General features: G+C 38.5%; 1 protein-coding gene across 18 annotated transcripts in view; it reads left to right on the top strand.

Moving 5' to 3' along the window:
- ptprk (protein tyrosine phosphatase receptor type K) overlaps window positions 1-20,161 on the top strand; it is a 166,185-nt gene that overhangs the window by 61,840 nt on the left and 84,184 nt on the right. For all 18 annotated transcript variants that reach the window (XR_006162704.1, XR_006162705.1, XM_042777254.1 and 15 more), the window contains exons 5-7: window positions 13,541-13,622; window positions 16,630-16,745; window positions 19,057-19,231. Coding sequence is in view for 16 of the 18 variants with exons in the window: in XM_042777254.1 (XP_042633188.1) it covers window positions 13,541-13,622; window positions 16,630-16,745; window positions 19,057-19,231 (373 nt within the window). In the remaining 2 variants the exon portion in view is untranslated. The remainder of the gene's footprint in view (window positions 1-13,540; window positions 13,623-16,629; window positions 16,746-19,056; window positions 19,232-20,161) is intronic.

Below are 20,161 nucleotides of genomic sequence, written 5' to 3'. Positions count from 1 at the left end.
GGCTTATAATGCTACTCAGGCTCATTGAAAATATGTGTCTATATACATTTTTGCAAAACTCAAAAAACATATCTATACATGCAAATCGCTGCAGTTTCCAGTTGAAATGCACATTAGAGGCAGTAAAACCCCAACAAACTTTCTTCCTTTTCACACAAATCATGATTTACAGGGCCAGAGTTTCCTTTGAGAAAGTTTCATTTGTGACCCTGTCTGTAAAATCCAGGCTAAAGTCTCAAAATCTATTTATGAGATAACAAGCATCAAAATTGATTTCAACCATTAATTTCACTATGATTTCAATCTTTGACATGGCCTTACTCAGTCAGTATTAAAGATACAAAGGTTATATTTTAACAGAATGTTCTACATCTTTATGAAGGGTGATTTTATGTAGAAAACAGTGAATTGCAAAAAATAACTTTAGCTGGGTTTTCACAGGCAGGGTCACATTTTTGCACAATTCATTGCACAATATTATGTTCTGACTTCACAACGATTTTAACATGCTGCGAGATTTGAAAACTGATAGTTTTGAACATTAGTGTCAAATATACAGATTCATATGTGTGGGTTTTCAAATGCAGCAAGTCTGCTTGGTTTCTCATGCATCAGCAAATGCATTTTTATCTCACTTTTGGATTCATTAAAACTATCGGATTAGTTTTTAGTTTTTGGGTTTGGTGTAGGGGGTATGTTATTTTCCAACAAAATAGAGCATTAACCCTATAGTGACACTATCCGAACATTTGAGTTCTGAACCGCCGCAATACATGCATGAAGCAACATAATAAAAACGTGCCACGGTCACTTACTGAATGTGTGTTTTAGCGCCATTCACTAAACATTTCACTTTGAAACTACCGTGAATTGGTGTTGCAGAAATGTCACCACGAGCATGTATTTTCAACGAGCCTCGGTTGTTATAATGCTTTAACAAATACTTTTTTTAAAATCCCTTTGAGAAACACGAATGAAAAAAATACTTCCGAAGCCACTGAAAAAGTGTATGGTCACTAACGCACTCTATTAAGATCAGGTCAAAGGGATGCAAGGCTTTGACCTCAGTGTAAATGTACCAGCAGAGCTGGAAAGTCAGTAGGTTTTTTCTCTTGAGCTTTGTGTGGTAACTAGGGGTGGGACGGTTTGCGAAAAAAAATTGAACCGTTCGGTTCTCCACACACGGTTCGGCACACACTAGAACCGCGGTTTAACTTAAAGGGTACATAACATACACAGTTTCACCTAATCTAATGTTAATCTTGAGTACATATAGAGTAGTACTGCATCCTTCATATCTCCAAAAAATCTTTAGTTTTATCATATTTATAAAAGAAAAATACAGCTTTCTGATTCTCTCCGGAAAAAGCCGAGCTCCTGGAGGCGCGCCGTGGGGCGGAGCTATAATACTGATGTTTTGTGTTGTTTCCATTAACAAATATTCACTTATGTGCAGATTTCCAACAAAAGACAGAAATCTGATGCAGTTGTACTTACATGAATGGGGTCTTTTATCACTGGGACCGCTCCATGTTTTAATAGCAAACGATGTACAAATCCAGCGTCGACCTAGGCCTTGTTTATAAAACATTTGTCACTGAAATGACGAGAACACACAAACGCACTTGCTACACTCTGTTACTGCCCCAGAAAAACAAGCTGCATCCACTGTTCGTGTAACGCTGGGTTCTTTGGGAAGCTGAACACGGTAAACTTTCTCACATCCAAAAACACACTTATTTGGAAACATTCTCGAACAAATCCTATGCAGCACTGCCAAGGATTTCCTGATGAAGCGAGTTGATGAGCGCGGTCTCGCTCTCCTCTGGTCGGCGTGTGCGCGGGCGCACTTTTTGTACCACCCAGAAGTAAGATTTTCGGCACAGAAATTCTCCGTCATTCGTCCAAATTATTTTTTAAAACTTTGGCCATGTTTAGCATGAGAATCCATCTCTTTAACACTGTGAACAACTCTGAATACTTGAAACACCATTGTGGCCCCCCTTTAAATCTGACAATGCATCTGTAATATGGTTTCTTATAAATAACACAGGGTTTGGCTAATGTATGTTTCTGCTGATGGATGCGCATTCTGTCTTCCCAGTACATTACAACAACTAAACTCATTTAAGTTTTGCCAGTTTAAACTTTACCAGTTTGCCAGAGGATGTGAGCTTGTGTGAGCATTGAGAAGATTTGTGCATGCGCTCATCCGAAGTGCGCAAACCCGCATCCCGGAACACGCGCAAATATTAAGCTCTCGCTGAAGTATTGTGTTTGAATGGACAAATTCACACAAAAATTATGTCAAAATGTCTGTTTTGGTAAGTATCCTACAGCAGACAAAACCAGCTGAACGTACTGTATCAGTGCATTCTCTTAAAGTGACAGTCTTAATATGAATCAAACAGCAACAACAAATAAATCATTTACTGCTTTTGATTGGATAGCTTTTGTGACTTGGATAAAGATTAATCTTTAATTTATTCAGTCAAATATGCAATGCTGTATTACATTTGATTACTTCATTCAATTTCTGTACCTAAAAACTAATGCTAGACCTACCTAAAAAACCTGAAAATCACTGTTTATTTTATTTGTATCTTTACTCTTTTGTATTTATTTGTGCGGTTGCTTGTAGTTAGATAGAATATTCTTATTTTCTTTATTTTTATTTGAAAGTATAGTTTCTCCATAAACACAGCACATACAGAAACATACCGAAACCGTGACTATAAAACCGTGATACAAACAGAACCGTGAAAAAGCTGAACCGTTCCACCCCTAGTGGTAACACATTCCTGCTATCGAGTCCCCTGAACAATTAGAAAAAGGAAAATCACAGTGGAATAGCTTTTCACTGTTCCTAGCTGTTTGAATGTAATATTTCATCCTAGTGAATGTGACTACTATGATAATCCGTCTCGTCTCCTCTTGTCTCGTCTCGTCTTCTCTTTTGTTTTAATCAGTGCTGGATGTGGGTGTGTATGTGTCAGTGTTTGCTGTGTGTGTATGATCTGACTGGTTATTCTGCTTCAATGTCTGTGTGTGTGTGTGTGTGTGTGTGTGTGTGTGTGTGTGTGTGTGTGTGTGTGTGTGTGTGTGTGTGTGTGTGTGTGTGTGAGACAGTGAATACTGAAAGCATTCATCTGTGTTCAGGCTAATTGGGAGTCCTGACTGATCTCCCCTCTGTCTCACTCTGCTGTCTATCTTTCTGTGTGAGAGACAGTATTTTACACAAGCACCTGATGATACAGGTTTTCATGTTCATCTGGTCTTTGCACAGGTTTAGGGTGCAGTAGCTCAGCTGTAGTCTTTATAGCGGCCATCTGTTTGCTTTATCAGCCCTAAATGTAAACACACCTCCAGGGGTTCGTGCAGTTAGACGCCTCTGCTGGCCGCCTGCACACACTACACGTCACTCTCGGAGGATTCAGGCGGTGTGGGGAGACACTGTTGTGATTAATATTGCATGATATTTCCGAGACGAGCTAATGGATGAGAGGGGCTTGTTTCTTCATGTCTCGATTTGATTTCTCACAGTATAGAGTTTCCACCTGCTGCCCCTCCAAACCCCCCGGAGACGTGTCCCTTCTAATGAGTCCAGGCATGTTACGTCCCTTTATTACACTCTCTCTCTCTCTCTCTCTCTCTCTCTCTCTCTCTCTCTCTCTCTCTCTCGATCACTCGCAGTCCATCTCTAAAGCCTGGTGTGGGCTTGTTATTTCTTGTCCTCTTTAATTAGGCACTGATGAGTCAAATCTGTTGCTAGAGTCCAGTTTATTTTAGCTTAAGTCCTGGTTCAGTTTAGTTTAGTTTTTTCCACTGATATCTCCCGAGGGTGTCTTCACCCCCCAAACCCCCCCACCTCGACTTAATGAGCTGGACACCCGCCCTTAGTTCCTTTTCATTATTTGATGTCAGGTTGTCAGAAATCACGCCAGAGCGCCGAACTGAAGCGTTTGAGGAACTGCGTTCATGAGCGCGAGCGACATTGATGTTGTCAAAGAGAATGAATTAGGGCTTCGCACGTGTTCCTTTAGTCATCCTTCAGTTCTCATGAATGATTGAATACCGTTAAACTTGAGAGAAGAAGTTGTTTTTCTGTTTTTTTTTTTATTTCTTCTAAGCCAAATAGCATTCATGTTCCTTTGTGGTTTCTCTGGCTTATGATGTGTTCTTCAGTAGTGTTCTTTGAGGACGCAAATGGAAATGTGTGCCAACTAAAGCATCTAGCTAATTAATTAACCACTTGCTTGACAAAAAAAGGATTTTACATTCTTATTGGTGATCTGACTATTAACTATGCACATGTACAAAAATCGAGTGTGTACAGTACATGCATACTATTCTGGTGATGAAATTTACATCACACACACTGTATGCAGACTGCATTTTTTGGGGGGGGGGGGAATTCTAGAAAATATGAGTTAAGAAGAATTTTATTGTTAAGAATGTTTTGTCAGTCTGCCGCCCAAACCAGCAGCTCAACTAGGAGAATAAAAGAAGTATAATTGTTTAACTCACAAACTATTGTGGAGTTTGGTTCGCTGAACGATGTTGACTGATGGTCTTAAAGAAGACCTGTGTAATTAGACTGGTTTCTGGTTTGTTTGAAACCTGTTTGGACCTTTACATTACATTTGTTCTTACATTTATGATTCAAAATCATGCTTTTCGTGGTTAAAATACTTTAAATGAATACATTTATGCTAAAGCTATTGCCTGTAATTCCACCATTTGTGTCACTAATAATTAAATTTCCCCAACCTTCGGTAAAGAATATTTTGAGCAGCACTATATTGCACACCTGTAGTCATTGGTTAAAGAAGGTCTCACACTTTCCCAGGGTTCACAGCTCCGTGTAAATGCCGATTTTCCACCTTCTCCCAAAACAAGATCCCTCCGGGCAGGAGATCTCTCAGGGGTTCAGAAGGAGGTGTGAGCTCTGTGTGTGTGTGTGTGTGTGTGTGTGTCTGGAGGTGTTTTGTGATAGTGTTGAGAGCTCACATTTAGTCAAGGTCAGCACACACACAAACACACACTAACAGGTTTATCTACTGTGTGGCATAGCAGTAATTTATAGGTGCTTGGAAGCTCAGATTAGTGTACAGACTCCTGTGTGTGTGTGTGTGTGTGTCTGTGTGTGTGTGTGTGTGTGTGTGTGTGTGTGTGTGTGTGTGTGTGTGTGTGTGTGTGTGTGATATGAGTTTACAGGGAAGTGTATAATGTGTGTATGTCCTCTGGAAATGATACAGAAGAATATCTTACAGTATCTGTATGGAATATGTCACTCAGCTTCTCCTACATAAACACACAACGTTTGCGATGCTGCTATGTAGCGGAGCACCTGCCCTAGCACCGACTCAAATTAAACTCATTAGAATTCATTTACCCTAACACTGATTACTTTTGGCATTTTTTGAAGTGACTGAAGACGTTATTTGGTGTGTTTAAAAACAGTATATCTAGGTGACAAACACACATGTGTATTCTTATCATTGTGGGGATTTGCATAACCTTAAACTCAGCATACAGCCGTTTGGTGTAGTGTTTTGCTTGGAGGTTTAGATTTCATTCACAGCAGAACTCAATGTTACAGCCCTTTATGAAGTTTCTCTAAAACTGAGGTTTTAACTATGAATCAAACATGCATGTTATTTATTTATTTATTTATATTTATTTGATATATAGATTGATTGAATGTATTTGATTTTATTTATTTTTATTTTATTTTATGGGGGAAAAAATTATTATTATTATTATTATTTTATTTTTTTTGAAGAATCATCACAGCTGTTTTCCAACAATACTTTGACCCCAAAGGACAATAAACAAACAAACAAATAAGTTGCATGATAGTTCTGTGCAAGGAACACACTTAAGTAAGCTATCCTGTCATTCACTGATAATCTTCACTTCCCCTTTTTGTTGCTCTGTAGAGTTTGTAAGTCTCAAGCAGGCTGGAGAATGCTGTGTTTTGCTGTGGTCTGTCCAGATAATGACATGTGCTTACAGTCATTAGGCTGAGTACACACACTCACTCTGCTGAGCTGATGTAATGTGCTCGACTGTGGGCTCTTATCGGACATGAGCGCTTCTTGAGTGTCTCTCTCAGTCCTCACTGTTTTGGCCACACTCAGGTCTATAGGTTAGTTGTTTTCAGCGGGTGGGTTTCAGGGCTGTGCACCCCTTACAGAAGGAAATTTATTCAAGTGTGATATCATCATCATCATGCTTACTTTAAAATAATAATAATAATAAAAAAGAAGATAATACTTTCAGTCTACCTTTATGTACCTATCGGAGATATACTCAACGAAGTCATACTCAAGTATACTTGGCTTATGCGAACAGAAATGTCTACAGTATTTAGTCTATACTTAGTACTTAATCTTGTAATCAAGATGCACTTAAAAGTATTCAGAGTATACTTAGCTTGTTGTATTTTCTTGTTTGCCTATTAAACACTTTTTTAACACATATTTGTCCAATAAATGTTTTATAAGTCATCTTTGAGGTGGACGAGCAGTAATTTGATACATGGGTGGAACTGAACATGATCTTTTTTTGTACACATTGTTATTAACCCACACAGAAACACATAAAGATGTGGCTGGTTTTATCAGCAATTCCTCCGAGGTGTGAGAGTATTGTAACAGACTTGATTCACACTGCCTTCTATTATAAGCCATTACCAGAATATATCATTTGAGCTCTTAACACAAAACATCAAGTCAAATAGCAAAAGTCATTTTAAAATCCACCACGGCAATGTTTAGAGACAGACACTGAGAGATGACTTCTGTGGAAGTTGAAAGTCTTCTTCATCTTCAAATGTATCCCTATCATTTCCTCCGGTCCTGATGAGAGAGATGGAGGATCCATTGTGAAATACTGCTGTCGCTGCATTCAGAGACCGGCTTCAGGGTGATCTCCGAAAGCTCAGAGAGCCAGAACTGACAGATTACAATCAAAACTGAGACATTACTGCTGGAGAGAGATGAACTGTCCTCCAGTCCTGGGCTGATAGATCTGCTGCTTGTGGAGCGCGAATATATTGCCCCTAATGGGCCGTCGTTATGCTGGAGTCTCGGCACGCGGAGGGGCTGAAATGGAGGACGTCTTTTCTGGAGGAAAAACATTCCGGCATGTGTCTCTCCAAATGATGAAGGACATATCGCACTGCGCTCGCTGACAGAGTGCCTGGGATAAAAAAAAATAAAAAACGCACCCCACGCATCACATTGCCATCAATGAGCCTTTTCCTGGCTCTCATTGTTTACTGAGAGAGCAGTGGTAATGATCAGCACAGCCAATGCGAGTGTGTGTGTGTGTGCTCTTGACAGGTGAAGAGATTATATCACTGTGTGTGTGTGTGTGTGTATGTGTGTGTGTGCTCTTGACAGGTGAAGAGATGAGAGCACCGAGCTCAATATCTGGTGCAATGATGCCAACTGGAAGAGGAAACTGTGAATGCGTGTTTGTTTTTTTCTGTTGGTGTGTCTGAATTGTAGTTTTCCTCAGCTGTATAGTGTAATTAATACTTTTTGTTAAGTCAGACATCACTAGTACTAGTGCTCATAGTGATGTGCTGAAATCTCTTAACACTAAGTTTGAGCTCCAGACATGTGCTGCCGCTTTACCAGAAAACGTAAAAAAAAAAAAAAACATGTGAGATTTATAAAACCAATAAGTTTAGTTAACTCTAACTCTAATATTTGAATTAGCTAATTGAAAAGCCAATATTTATGATTAATGCAAACATAATGTATTTGAAAGCACTGAAAGTAGCAATGAACTATTAACTAGCAGTAGCACACATACATGTGATGTCACATTTAACAAAGAGACATCAATAGCACACACGTTCACTCACACACACAATTATTGCTTTTAATATAAAGCAACATTCAGTCTGTGACGCTCTCATTGGTTGTCCTTCACCAGGACCATCAGCTGTCAGGCTGTGTTCAAGAACAAAATCAGACCCTCCTCAACTATCTCTCTCTATCTCTCATCATAATGTTCCTCCTCTTGGGTCCAAGAGTGTTGTATGTCTCTGTGAATGCGTGAGAGAGTGTGTGTGTGTGTTATTGTCTCTGTGAGAGAGCGTGAAAGACAACTGTGTGTGTGTGTGTGTGTGTGTGTGTGTGTGTGTGAGTGTGTGTGTGTGTTATGTGTGTGTGTTGTGAGTCATCAGCCTTAAGCAATATTGATTGTGGTACATTCAGGGCTTCAGATGTAATCAATGTTTCATAATTTAATGCTCTGAAGAGTCATTTATGTGTTCAATAGAAACATTATGGATGATTGTGGGAGTAATAGATATATAGTATGCAGCAAGTGTTTTGCTTAGACTTTTTTAGTCTGTGTGTGTGCTTGTGTTTACAATGAGGTTCTGATTGACAGCAAAGCTGCAGGCTTCCTCATCCAGACCGATCTGCCGTCAACTCAGCGACAGGGCAAACACACACACACACACACACACACACACATGAATAGGTCTCAGTCAAAATTACCTTCCAGAAAAGTTTTAGGGCCTCAATGATATCTTGTGTTTTCTAAGGAGGAAGTAAAAAAGTTATGAAAATATATGTTCAGAATAAACTTGCCATATTACAAGACCCCAAATTTTAAATGTAAATATTAAATTTAAAGATTTTTTTTTTCAAGATTTAAAATGAATCTAAATTATAAAACATTTAAAGATTTGAATTTAGATTTGTTTTGAGATTAAACTTAAAAACCAAATAAAATATCATCATAAAAGTTGTATTTTGTATCTGAGCATGTATTTCCTCAAACACTCATAAATGTATCTGATTTAACCTTGAACTACCAGTAAAACATAACAGTGTTCGTTCCTGCTTTAAGTAGCTTCATTTATGAGTTTCTTCATGATGGTCAATGTACGTGGATCATTATTATCACTTTAAGTTTACATGACTAATAACATTTGGCAATGTTAGATTTTTTCAGATACTCTTGTTCCAAATAAATTTAGAGAGAAAAGGAAGCAATGGCACAAAGCACAAATAAAGCACAGGCTTTCTCCAGAAGTCTGATCTGAATGGGTCACTGCTGAATTTTCTGTCTTATCTGTTCATTCCGCACCTCTGTTTGTTAATGCACACGAGCATCAGTCTGCATGCGTATGTGTGTGTTTCACATGTGTTTGGGTGTGTTTGATGTGACATCATGCCAAGCAGTGACAGCAGTGATGTGCTTTTCATGCTACTTTTGAGTCTTGCATTAATTGAGAAAATATGTGACCCTGGAGCACAAAACCAGTCTTACGTCGCTGGGGTATATTTGTAGCAATAGCCCCCCCCCCCCAAAAAAAAATCATTGTATGTGTCAAAATTACCGATTTTTCTTTTATGCCAAAAATCATTAAGATATTAAAGATAATGCTCCATGATGATATTTAGTAAATTTCCTACCCTAAATATATCAAAACCTAATTTATGATTAGTAATATGCATTGCCAAGAACTTAATTTGGACAGCTTTAAAGATGATTTCCACATTATCAAAAATTTTAATCCATCCCAAATACTATACTATCAAAACAAACCATACATTATTGGAAAGTCCAGAGTCACATATGTGGAATATTTATACTTAAAGTTAACCAGTGAAGGCAAAAAAAAAAAAAAAAACACCATTGTGAAAAGAAAAAAAAAGACTAAATGGTGACTAGCATGACTAGGTTTAATAAAAAAAAACATTCTAAATTTATGGTGACTAGCATGACTAGGTTTAATACACAATAACTTTTTCTTGTTTCTTGTTGGATGTAACTTTTTTTTTTTTTTTTTTTTTTTTGTTTATAATTTATTTGATATATTTTAGTAACAGCAAGAAGGCTCTTATATTTACAGTAGATGACAGTAACATGCTAGTGTGTTGACATTTCTGAAAGTGTGTGTTCCTGCAATCCTGCATTCCTGCCTATCTAGTCACAAAAGTCAACTAGTCGATTAGTGGAGTCAACTGATTTGTACAGTGATCTGGGCTGTGTTTCCCAAAACTTTATACAGTAGTTAGTTATACCTTAAGTTGTACCCTATCGTTGATACGCGTTTCCCAAAATGTTGTTAGATAAGTATAGTTCTGTAAGTCATACGTTCGTAAGGTTGATCTGATCTTAGCTATGCCTTATCACTGTTGACAGTTCACAGTTCATTACATCTCAGTCTATATAAGTATAATTTTGAAGTTGTAATGCACCCAGTGTTAAATCAAATTTGGCGCCTTTTGCTGGCAAAATAATTATTTATTTATTTATTTTGTTAAAAGCTGTTAAATTATTAAGCAGTGTCTCTTGTTGATGTTTTCTCCCTTGTATTTCATGTGGTGACCACAGGGAGGTGCTCTGGGCATCTATTTTTCTTTTTTTGGTTTAAGTCCCTGACGTGATGTAAGTTGCAAAGCGAAAGTAAAAGTTTCAAGTTGGTTGTGTTCTAACAGGAAAGAGTTCCTTGTCTTTATTTAAAATCAACACTTCTTTTATAAAGAGCACAGCTTTCTCACATAATGCACCGAAGCAGCCCCTGCATAGAGTGAATAATCCATGCTCAAGCCACCGATATCAATCAATTCAGCACCACCACCGTGGACAGCACCTGGTAACGTCACACTTAAGAAAGCAGCCTCCTAAAGTATAGTTCGGGGAACACATCTAGAACAGGTATACCTTTAGTTCTGTCATGACAACTCTCGAAGGGATTGGCATGGTAATGTATATGACAATGTTAATGTATTTGGTCTCGGCGGAATAGATCTGCTACGCTGCTGCGGCAGAGCAAGTATCGAGACTTGCTACTGCTAATACATCCACAGCATGTGCTGTGAGCATACTGCAAATATAACATACAGGAAATAACCCCATAGCATACATGAATCACCTCGTAGCAGATCTATACAGGTGGAGCTGGGGAAGGTGGAGGGTTTCTGCTGTGGCAAGCTCTAGTCATATATTTGAATGCTGAGCAGCCAGCTCATTGACTACCAATACAGGAGGGAACCAGTCAGCTGTGCCATATGATAATGATGTCATTACATCAGATTGAGTAAGACCTTCTGACTGCGCCATCTAGAGTTTCATACCAGAACTCTGTATTTAAGACATACCTTTAAAGTCTTTGTAGCACACTATGGGGTTATCGGAAACGCACCCTTGGACATTTCAACATGACTCATGCTGTTCACACTCCGACTAGCCTCATTATTCAGAACCAGCCTGATTATTCGGGGGATTTTAAGTGGACTGGTGGTTCAGGCGGCCCACTGACGGTTTTGAAAGTGTCTAGCTGTGCACATCTCGAGTTCAGAGCTGCTTTTGTTCGGGGCTGATGGGATAATTGCTGGGGTGCAGGATGTCACGCCACTCCCAGAATATCTACCTGTCTCTTTCTCTTTTTTCTCACCTCATTTTTTTCATCCTATATTCTTTTTTCCTCTTCTCATTTCAGCAATTTCATTCTGAACAAACACAATACCTAGCCTCTCAAAAACACACACACCAAACTGCTCCCAAAGAATCGGGACACAAACAACACAACAAAACATGATATAAGAAAAAAATATAATATATTTTTAGAAAAACAAAACTGATCATATAGATATCTTATAAGATATAATATTTATAATGTTTTTTGTAAGTCTCATCTGCTCATCAAGGCTGCATTTATTTGATCAAAAATACAGAAAAACAGTAATATTTTGAAATATTAAAATTAAAAATGTAATTTATTGTTGTGATCAAAGATGAATTTTCAGCATCATTACTTCAGTAATGATCATTCTGATTTATTAACAATATGCTGATTTATTATCAGTGCTGGAAAGAGTTTTCAGTTATCAGTGCTGCTTAATTTTTTTTTTAAACCTGTGATACTTTTGTTTCAGGATTCTTTGATGAATAAAAAGTTTAAAAAAAGAACAGCATTTTTTCGAAATGGAAAGTCTTTACTATCACTTTTTATCAATTTAACACACCCTTGCAGAAAAAAAGATAATTTAAAAATAATTTATTAAAAAAAAAAAAAAATGACCCCGGAGTTTTAGGGATAAAAATTACAAGCACTGGTAGAATCAAATAGCTTGAAACTCTCCAAGCATTAGTGGTGAGACACCAATCAGCTCTGTTCACTAGTGTAACACACTCTACACACCTGATGAATCCTGCAGCAGGAGAGCGAGCTGCGGCTGTAGAGCCGAATTCAGCCAGAACACTTTTGAAGATTTACATCATAATCGGCTCATAAGCGTTACTGACCAAGAGCGGGCCTGAAATTTGTTTTAGAAATGTCAGAGGCATTTCAAGAGGGATCAGTTTAAAGGGCTGCGATGCTCCGCTAAATGAAAAGCGCTATCAATATTCCCTCACACGGGCTGCAGATGGCCACGGCTCTAATTGAAATGGCCTGATATGACTGGATCACTTTCAGATCGCAGACTGGATCGCTACGATCTTGACGCCAGGGCACGACATTAAAGGTTCATTTGGAAAGCGCTGTACAAAAACCAGACCTTGACTTCGAGGCATAATACAGAGCAAATTCAACTCTATTCAGTCATGCTTTGAGTTCAGTAATAGAAACCTGAGACTGACCTCACCATTCACAGGATTTTCAATTACGCCTTTTCTGTCCTCGCGTGGGCGTTAGCTTGAAACGCTTTTTCTCCCGGAAATGAGCAACTGTTTGTGGAAATCTGTTTTGTCTTTCGAGATTAACAAAATGAGATTTGGCACTCAGTTGTATATAAACAGAGACGATCTCTGATGGCGGTAATGTCCGCAGGCGAACGCAGCTGAACCAGAGCTGGGACACAAAGACAGATAATTGAACGTGAGCTATAGTTGAGATACAACATCCCTGAATGGTGTAATTTAATAGCAGCTTGAAGAGCCAGGAGCAGCTAACAGATGGCTAGTTTAATATCAGAGGTGTGTAAAAGTGCACTTTAGCATAGCCTACTTATCATGCAAATAATATACTTCATTGCATGTTGTTTGTAATTAAATTAAAATTTCATTACAAATCAAATTGATTACATTTCTTAAATTTAATTAGTATAGTAAAGTAGGACTTTAGTACATCTTTATCTGTGCTTTCATAATTCTGTTGTCTTTGAAATATGCTGAATGTAATTCAAAGAAATTAATGAAAGTTTAAATACATTTAAGTGGCCTTACTGTATATTTCATTAATATTATATATATATATATATATATATATATATTATATATATTATATATATATTATATATATAATGCGCCCATTTAATATAATAAATCACACAACATAAATAAAAAACTTTAAGCGCCCATTTAATATAATTAAGCACACTTCTTTTTGAAAAGGATTAGCAGCAGAGATGTAGTGTAATAATACAGATGTTCTTTAATAGAAATGAATGACATTCATGCAGAAAATATTTTCATTCATTCCTTCATTCATTCGATTCAGTGGTGTGAATGAATGGCAGCTCATCTAAAACAAACACATGCTTCCTGTTTCTCTGTGCAGGTCATATTTGAGGCAGAGGTGACAAACGGCAGACGAGGTTTCATTGCCATTGATGACATCCAGGTGCTCAGTTACCCATGCGGTGAGTCACAGCGTGTGTGTGTGTGTGTGTGTGTGTGTGTGTGTGTGTGTGTGTGGAGGTTAGTAGTTAAAAGTCTAGACTGCTAAAAAGGTTCAAACCACCCAGACTATCATTGTGTTCTTGTGTAAGAGACTCAGCAGGACTGTCCCTGTTATTTAAAGCAGCTATAATTTCCTAAAACTCACACTCTTGTACATCTTACAGCTGACTGTGCTATTTGTACATTCGGTACTTGCACACTCCAGAGACGCTCACAGTCACGTCCAAAGCTCATGCACAGAAAGCCGCCTCAAACACCTCGCGAGCACCAAATAGATTTTTTTTCCACAGCTAATTGCACTTAAGCGGCCAAATACACACAAAATGATGTCAAAATGCTTGTCCTGGGCAGTCAGTTTTGTCTTAAGTGAATGTAAGCAGTTGTTGAGAAAGCAAACCGTTGTGTATCAGTACACTGGATCTATATTTGAAAATATTTGGGGTGGGGCCAATATTACAATATTAGTAGAGAAAAGAGAAGTATGAACTTTACTGTTGAGCTGATACTGACAAACACACTAGCAATGACAGTGAAACTGTTTCTGTGCATTTGCACTACACAGTACCAAAATGATACAAATACCATTTCTTGTTGAATCTTGCTACGAAATGATCCTTTGATCAATTTCTAAAAGTGAAATATTGTCAGGGATTGAGCATGAGCATCTTATCTGCAATGGTAAGTGTTTTATGAGCACATCAGCAGTAAAGAGCAACGCGATCAATAAATGATCAGAGAGGGCAGTATTAGCACAAATAGTAAATAAGTGACACGGAGAGCTGCCGTCCTCTCTGACACGTCTGAGCCCTGCACGATGGCTGATATATAATTAGCTCTTATTACATGCCAAGTACTGCACTTAGCATGAAGCGTTTAGGGGTCGAGTGATGGCACAATCAGCAGACGTGCACACACTTACAGTTCAGCACTCCAGATGTCAGCAATGTACATATCATTTTAAGAGATTAATATTTTGTCATCCAGCGAAGCGTCTCTCCAGGTTAGTGCTGTGTGTGTGTGTGTGTGTGGATTGTCTGTCTCATCTGCTGGCTGGGATCAGAGCTGAACCTTGATAATGTAACAGGTATTCCCAATTAACAGCTAGTCCACGGAAGCACAGGGTTTACTGCCTCTCACAGCATGGATTATATTATCCTCTGAACGCTGCTAATAAAGCTTCGGGCTGATCACAGATGACATCTTATTAGGATGATGCAGGAAGAGAGGGGAGATGAAGGAGCTTTGTTGGACGTCAGCTGTGTTTCCTGCAGTAAAAGAGCATTTATTCTGAGGGCAGTCCATCAGAAACTCTAGTCATGTGTTTCTGTATGATGTGAAGCTGCTTCAGCTCATATCCGGCTTTCACAGAAACAGCACTGACTGACATCTGCTTCTGCTGGACTTGTAAAGATCATCTGATCATCACACAAAAAACATGTCATACTTTAGTATTTTATGACCATTTTCCACCCTTTCTATGATTCTTAGTAAATCTGGTCAACTTTTAGCAAGTACACTAGTATACAAATACTTGCCATCCATCCCTATAACCGTGCTTAGGACCAGCGGTTTGGAGAAAGCCTTCTAGCTGCTTTCCTGTAGCTCAAACAGTACAGCACTGCACTAGCACCCCCAAAGTTATGGGTTTGATTGCTAGGGAAAACAAGAACTGATTTAGGGCCAGATTTACTAAACAAGGCAAATTAGCATGAGAATGCAATCCCGTAAAGAGGAGAAAGTTCTGCGGCTGATCTTCTGACCATGAGCAAATTAAACAACACAAATACGCATCATTTCCAGAATGACCGATGCAGTCTACCAAGAGCGGTGAGTTAAGAAATGCTGTTAAATAATGGCACAAATACCAGTAAACCGTCTCTATGATCCTTCCCTAAATTTTGCATCTGAAAGGGAAACTCCAACAAATGCATATGCAGTAAGGTCAGATGGTATCCACAGCTTTTCATCACTAATGTTTCACTGCGTGTCTTTAGTAAATCCTGACAGTAGTTTGCTCTGGTGCCAGCTGTTAGTAAATCTGTCCCTAAATGTGTATCATGAATGCGATGTAAGTCACTTTGGATAATGTAAATGGAAAATTTATGCATTTAGATGAGTTCAAAGCTACAGATATGAGCTGAAAGACCTTTTTTTTACATTTTGGTTTCATGGAGTTTCTAAACAGGCTTCTTTTGTGATTGGACACCTTTTTTGCATGTAAAATTAGCTTATAGAGTTCAAACTGAAACATAAATGCTGTCAGCTATGTGTTATTGTCAGTAAATGTCCTGGGTGCACTGGAGAGGATGTGTTGACATCTGCATCTTCTTCTCTTCATCTCATTGTTCCTCTCTGTGTGTTTCGGATAACAGATCTGCCAAATGAACACTCAGTCTAATGAAACTAGAGAGAGAGCCAATGAAACACTGATGGGGAGGAACAGTTTTACTTTCAGAGCCAGATAGGGGAAGATCTTGCAATTGGTTTGGTTCATGGATCGCAACTCTTTATTGGAAAATTGTCTGGAATCAGATCCTAAAATGAAGTGATGCCACTGAACACACTGTTTCAGTCTGTTTCCTTCCTGTGACAAACTTTGTACTGCTACAGATTATGTAAATAGTCACTCAGCCTTTAGTTTTCCATCTTACATGATTTCAGCTGGTGATCAGGGGCACAATGGTGATAATACAGTGCTCGTCCGTTGCAGGCCTCAAAACCTTCAACCTTCAATCAGTTTTACTGGTAACACTTTAGTTTAGGGATCAATTCTCACTATTAGCTAGTTGCTGCACCTGTAGCCAGCAGCCTGCTGAACTCTGTGTACTATAAGTGAATGACATCTGTATTTAATCTTCCTGCATTAATGTGCCTGTTCTGGAAGTTTTCAGCCCTGGTTAACTCTTTAGTATAACCATATTTCAGAGCTATAATGTCATGTGTTGCTCTCTTTTCCTTCGAATGCAGATAAATCACCTCACTTCCTGCGTTTGGGGGATGTAGAGGTGAATGCCGGACTGAACGCCACGTTCCAGTGCATCGCCACTGTCCGTGATGCCGTCAACAACAAACTCTGGCTGCAGGTGGGTCTCTCACACACACACACACACACACACACACACACACACACACACACACACACACACACACACACACCTGTACTAAACCAAACCGCGTCCAGCATCTGCCTCATTATTGCCTGTAAAATTCACACTTCAGTCCATTCTCAATCTTTCACATCAACACCAAATGATACTGGGATTGTTTTGTCCTCCCTTTTAAAAGCAGGTTAGTCTGTTTGTTTTGCTATCATAACTACCCTTGTGAAAAAGTACACTTTAACATACTTTAAAAGGAGTACTCACTATGGAAATAATATACTTTAAAAGAATACACTTAAAGGGACAGTTCACCCAAAAATGATCATTCTGTCATCATTTACTCACCCTCCACTTGTGCCAAATCTGTTGAACACAAACAAAGAGATTTTGAATAACGCTGGTAGCCAAAAAGTTTCTGGTCCCCATTGACTTCCAAGGTTTTTTATTTATTTTTGTTTTGTTTTTTTTCTCTGTGGAAAAAAGGCTACTAGCAACTGATTGGTTACTAACGTTCTTCAAAATATTTTCTTTTGCGTCCCTTTAATTGCAGACTGAATGCAGTGTTATTTAAATGAAAATATTATAGAATTTTAGAGTGTTTTTGAGCCACTTAAGGACTTCAGTACATTTTTATAAGTAATTTTATAATTCTTTTGTCTTTAAAATGGTTAAAGTGTTCGAGCTGTCCAACGCTTATTATAAACCAAAATGTACGTTAATGTCATTTCTTTTGAAACTTGTGTGCCATGTATTTAAATAAACTGTATTTGTAATGACACATTTGTAATGAAGTTGCAATTTAGTACATTTATAATACACTGCCAATTAATTAATTAATAATATTAAATGTAATTTCTAATGTAATATCTATTATCTATCAAATGTAGTATCAAATAACACAGTCCAGGTTTTTACAATATACCTGAAGTACACTACAAGTGCACAAGTAATACAATTACGTGCACTTCTTTTTCACAAGCGTTTGATTACGAATCGTTTTGCCCTGCAAAACAAAAGCTGTGACTGGTTTTTAGCTTGAGATCTGTTGAGGAGCATTGAGCTGAAGCTCAGATAGAGTTTTTAAACACGAGCTGTGTTTTAGATCGGACCAAAGCTCTCAACAAGACGAGCTTCACCCTAATTGGCCGGGAATGTCAAGTTCAGGATGTGCAATATAATTCAGCTGTTTTTAAATTTGATAGTCAAAGAATTGCATCATATTTGGAAACCATATCCCAAATCCATGGTCAACCGGTATATATCCACAATTACTAATCAAGCAGCTGGAGAGACGCTGGCTTCATTAAAACTGAGCCTGTCACAGAGACAGCGTTTCCTCTCGCGCCCCTCAAACTTACCCACTTTATTCATTCTGAAGGAACATCCTGCTCTCTTAATGATGTCAGTGTCAGTGGGTTTTGTTTTCACGTCTGCATGTCGTGCTCACGCTGAGGTGAAGCCCTGCCGCTGACCTTTGATTTTGATGAACTAATGAGAAGCCTTCACTTTCTGAGAAGACGAATGATCAGCGAAAGACTGAGCGAGAGGAAGTGCCTGACAGGGTGGGAAAGTGTGTAGCAGAAGTGACCTTTTCTGCTCTGATACACGAGGAGGTGAAAAAATGAAGAAAGCAAGTGAGTGCTGGTGTCTGCGGTGCTTCTGACTAATAGAAGACGGCACTGTTAAAGAGGCTGATGAATGATGGTCAGGAGCGCACGCTCTCACACTTCACTCACACAGATGGCCTGTGACACTGACCGCCTGACGTCCGTCACGGCTTCTCTCAGACATAGCACTGGAGCTTCACCGCTCAGGAGCATAACAGCCCTAAACCTTCAGTTCTGCTCTTGTCACAGCATTTGGCCTTATGACATGAAGACCCATCTCTGCATTTGCGTTATTTAATAGATCCACGTACAGTTTCCAGGTGAAAGGCACATGGAACAGCTTTTACTGTATACCAACTAAGTAAGCAATAAGTACAGTATCATACAGCACTGTTGTTCAGCTATGGCTTACAAATCCTGAGGAAACACCAGATCATTTCTGTTTATTTAATTTTATTTTTGTACTGTCGATCTTCATCTACGTTTTATACCTGAACAACACTGATCTGTAAAGTAACTACCAGAAAATATGACAAAACTCTTCAAGCACGAAACTTGGATCATTGTGACTGTTGACACAATTTGGATGAATTATGATTTTATGGTTTTAAAGAGGGCAGATGACTGGATTGTTCAGGTAGACCTGCAGATATTTGAATTTTAATCTCTCATGTTGTCGTATATAGCGGCGTAACGGAGAGGACATTCCAGTGGCGGAGAAGAAAAACATCAACCACAGGAAGTTTGCGGCCTCTTTCCGACTGAGAGAAGTGAGCAGCCAGGACCAAGATCTGTACCGCTGCGTCACCCAATCAGAGAGAGGATCCGGCGTCTCCAACTTTGCTGGGCTCATTGTCAGAGGTAAAGCCTTGTTTTGTCACTTACGCTATCATTGTACTCTTCTGCATGTTAAAATGCACAGTTCATGACAGGGTGAGCCATTATATGCCAGGCATCTTCCCAAGTTTGTAATGAGAATGGTTTAGAAATCAGTTGTCTACAAAAGAGAAGTTTCCCTGTGGTTTTCAGAGAAAATAAAAGCTCTACGGTTTAATGAGGGGAAAAAAATCAATATTAGGATTGTAATTGTACCGTTGTTATTTAAAGTAGTAATAATAATAATTATTATTATCTAAAATAAAATTATTATGAAAATCTTTACAGTTGACTAGTATTATAGTGATATTTCTTAAAATTTTATAATTTGCAATTAGATTTGGTTTCCCAATGGTATGCCTGTTTTTTTATTTTTTGTTTGTTTGTTTTTTTTGACATACAATTTCATGGCCATTAAAAAATATTTATGTCCAGTAAGTCACCATCTTTTGACAGTTGTGGCAGGTTGTTAGTTTTAGGCCCTGCACAAACACCCATGACAGTTTTATCTAAGTATATTGTTATCATATCAAGTGCCAATTATTCATTTCTGAATATTTAAATGTGTTATAAAAGGCTAGAGAAGGTGTGTTTATTATCATGTATAATGAATAAAGGCTGTGTTTGTATAGACTAGTTTAAGGCCTCATCACCCAAAGCTCTGTGATCTTCTGCTCAAGTCAACGAGATTTAGCCATGGCTACAGCGAGCATCTGCTTATTTAAACACTGCTAAAAAATACAAAATATTCATATACGAATTACCATTGGGCGCATGATGCCATATTAATATGCACAACCTGTTTATGCAAACACATCTCATTGTGTGTACGCGAGAGCACTGTTGTTTTGGGTCCGGAGAGTGGTGTGTGAGGTTTCTTGTGCACAGATGTGACTCTGAGAGGAGTGCAATAGT

The sequence above is a fragment of the Cyprinus carpio genome, chromosome A20 (assembly GCF_018340385.1).
Source record: "Cyprinus carpio isolate SPL01 chromosome A20, ASM1834038v1, whole genome shotgun sequence".
Classification (NCBI taxonomy): domain Eukaryota; kingdom Metazoa; phylum Chordata; class Actinopteri; order Cypriniformes; family Cyprinidae; genus Cyprinus; species Cyprinus carpio.
The sequence above is the reverse complement of the archived record's forward strand: the minus strand, read 5'-3'. Positions and strand labels throughout refer to the sequence as shown.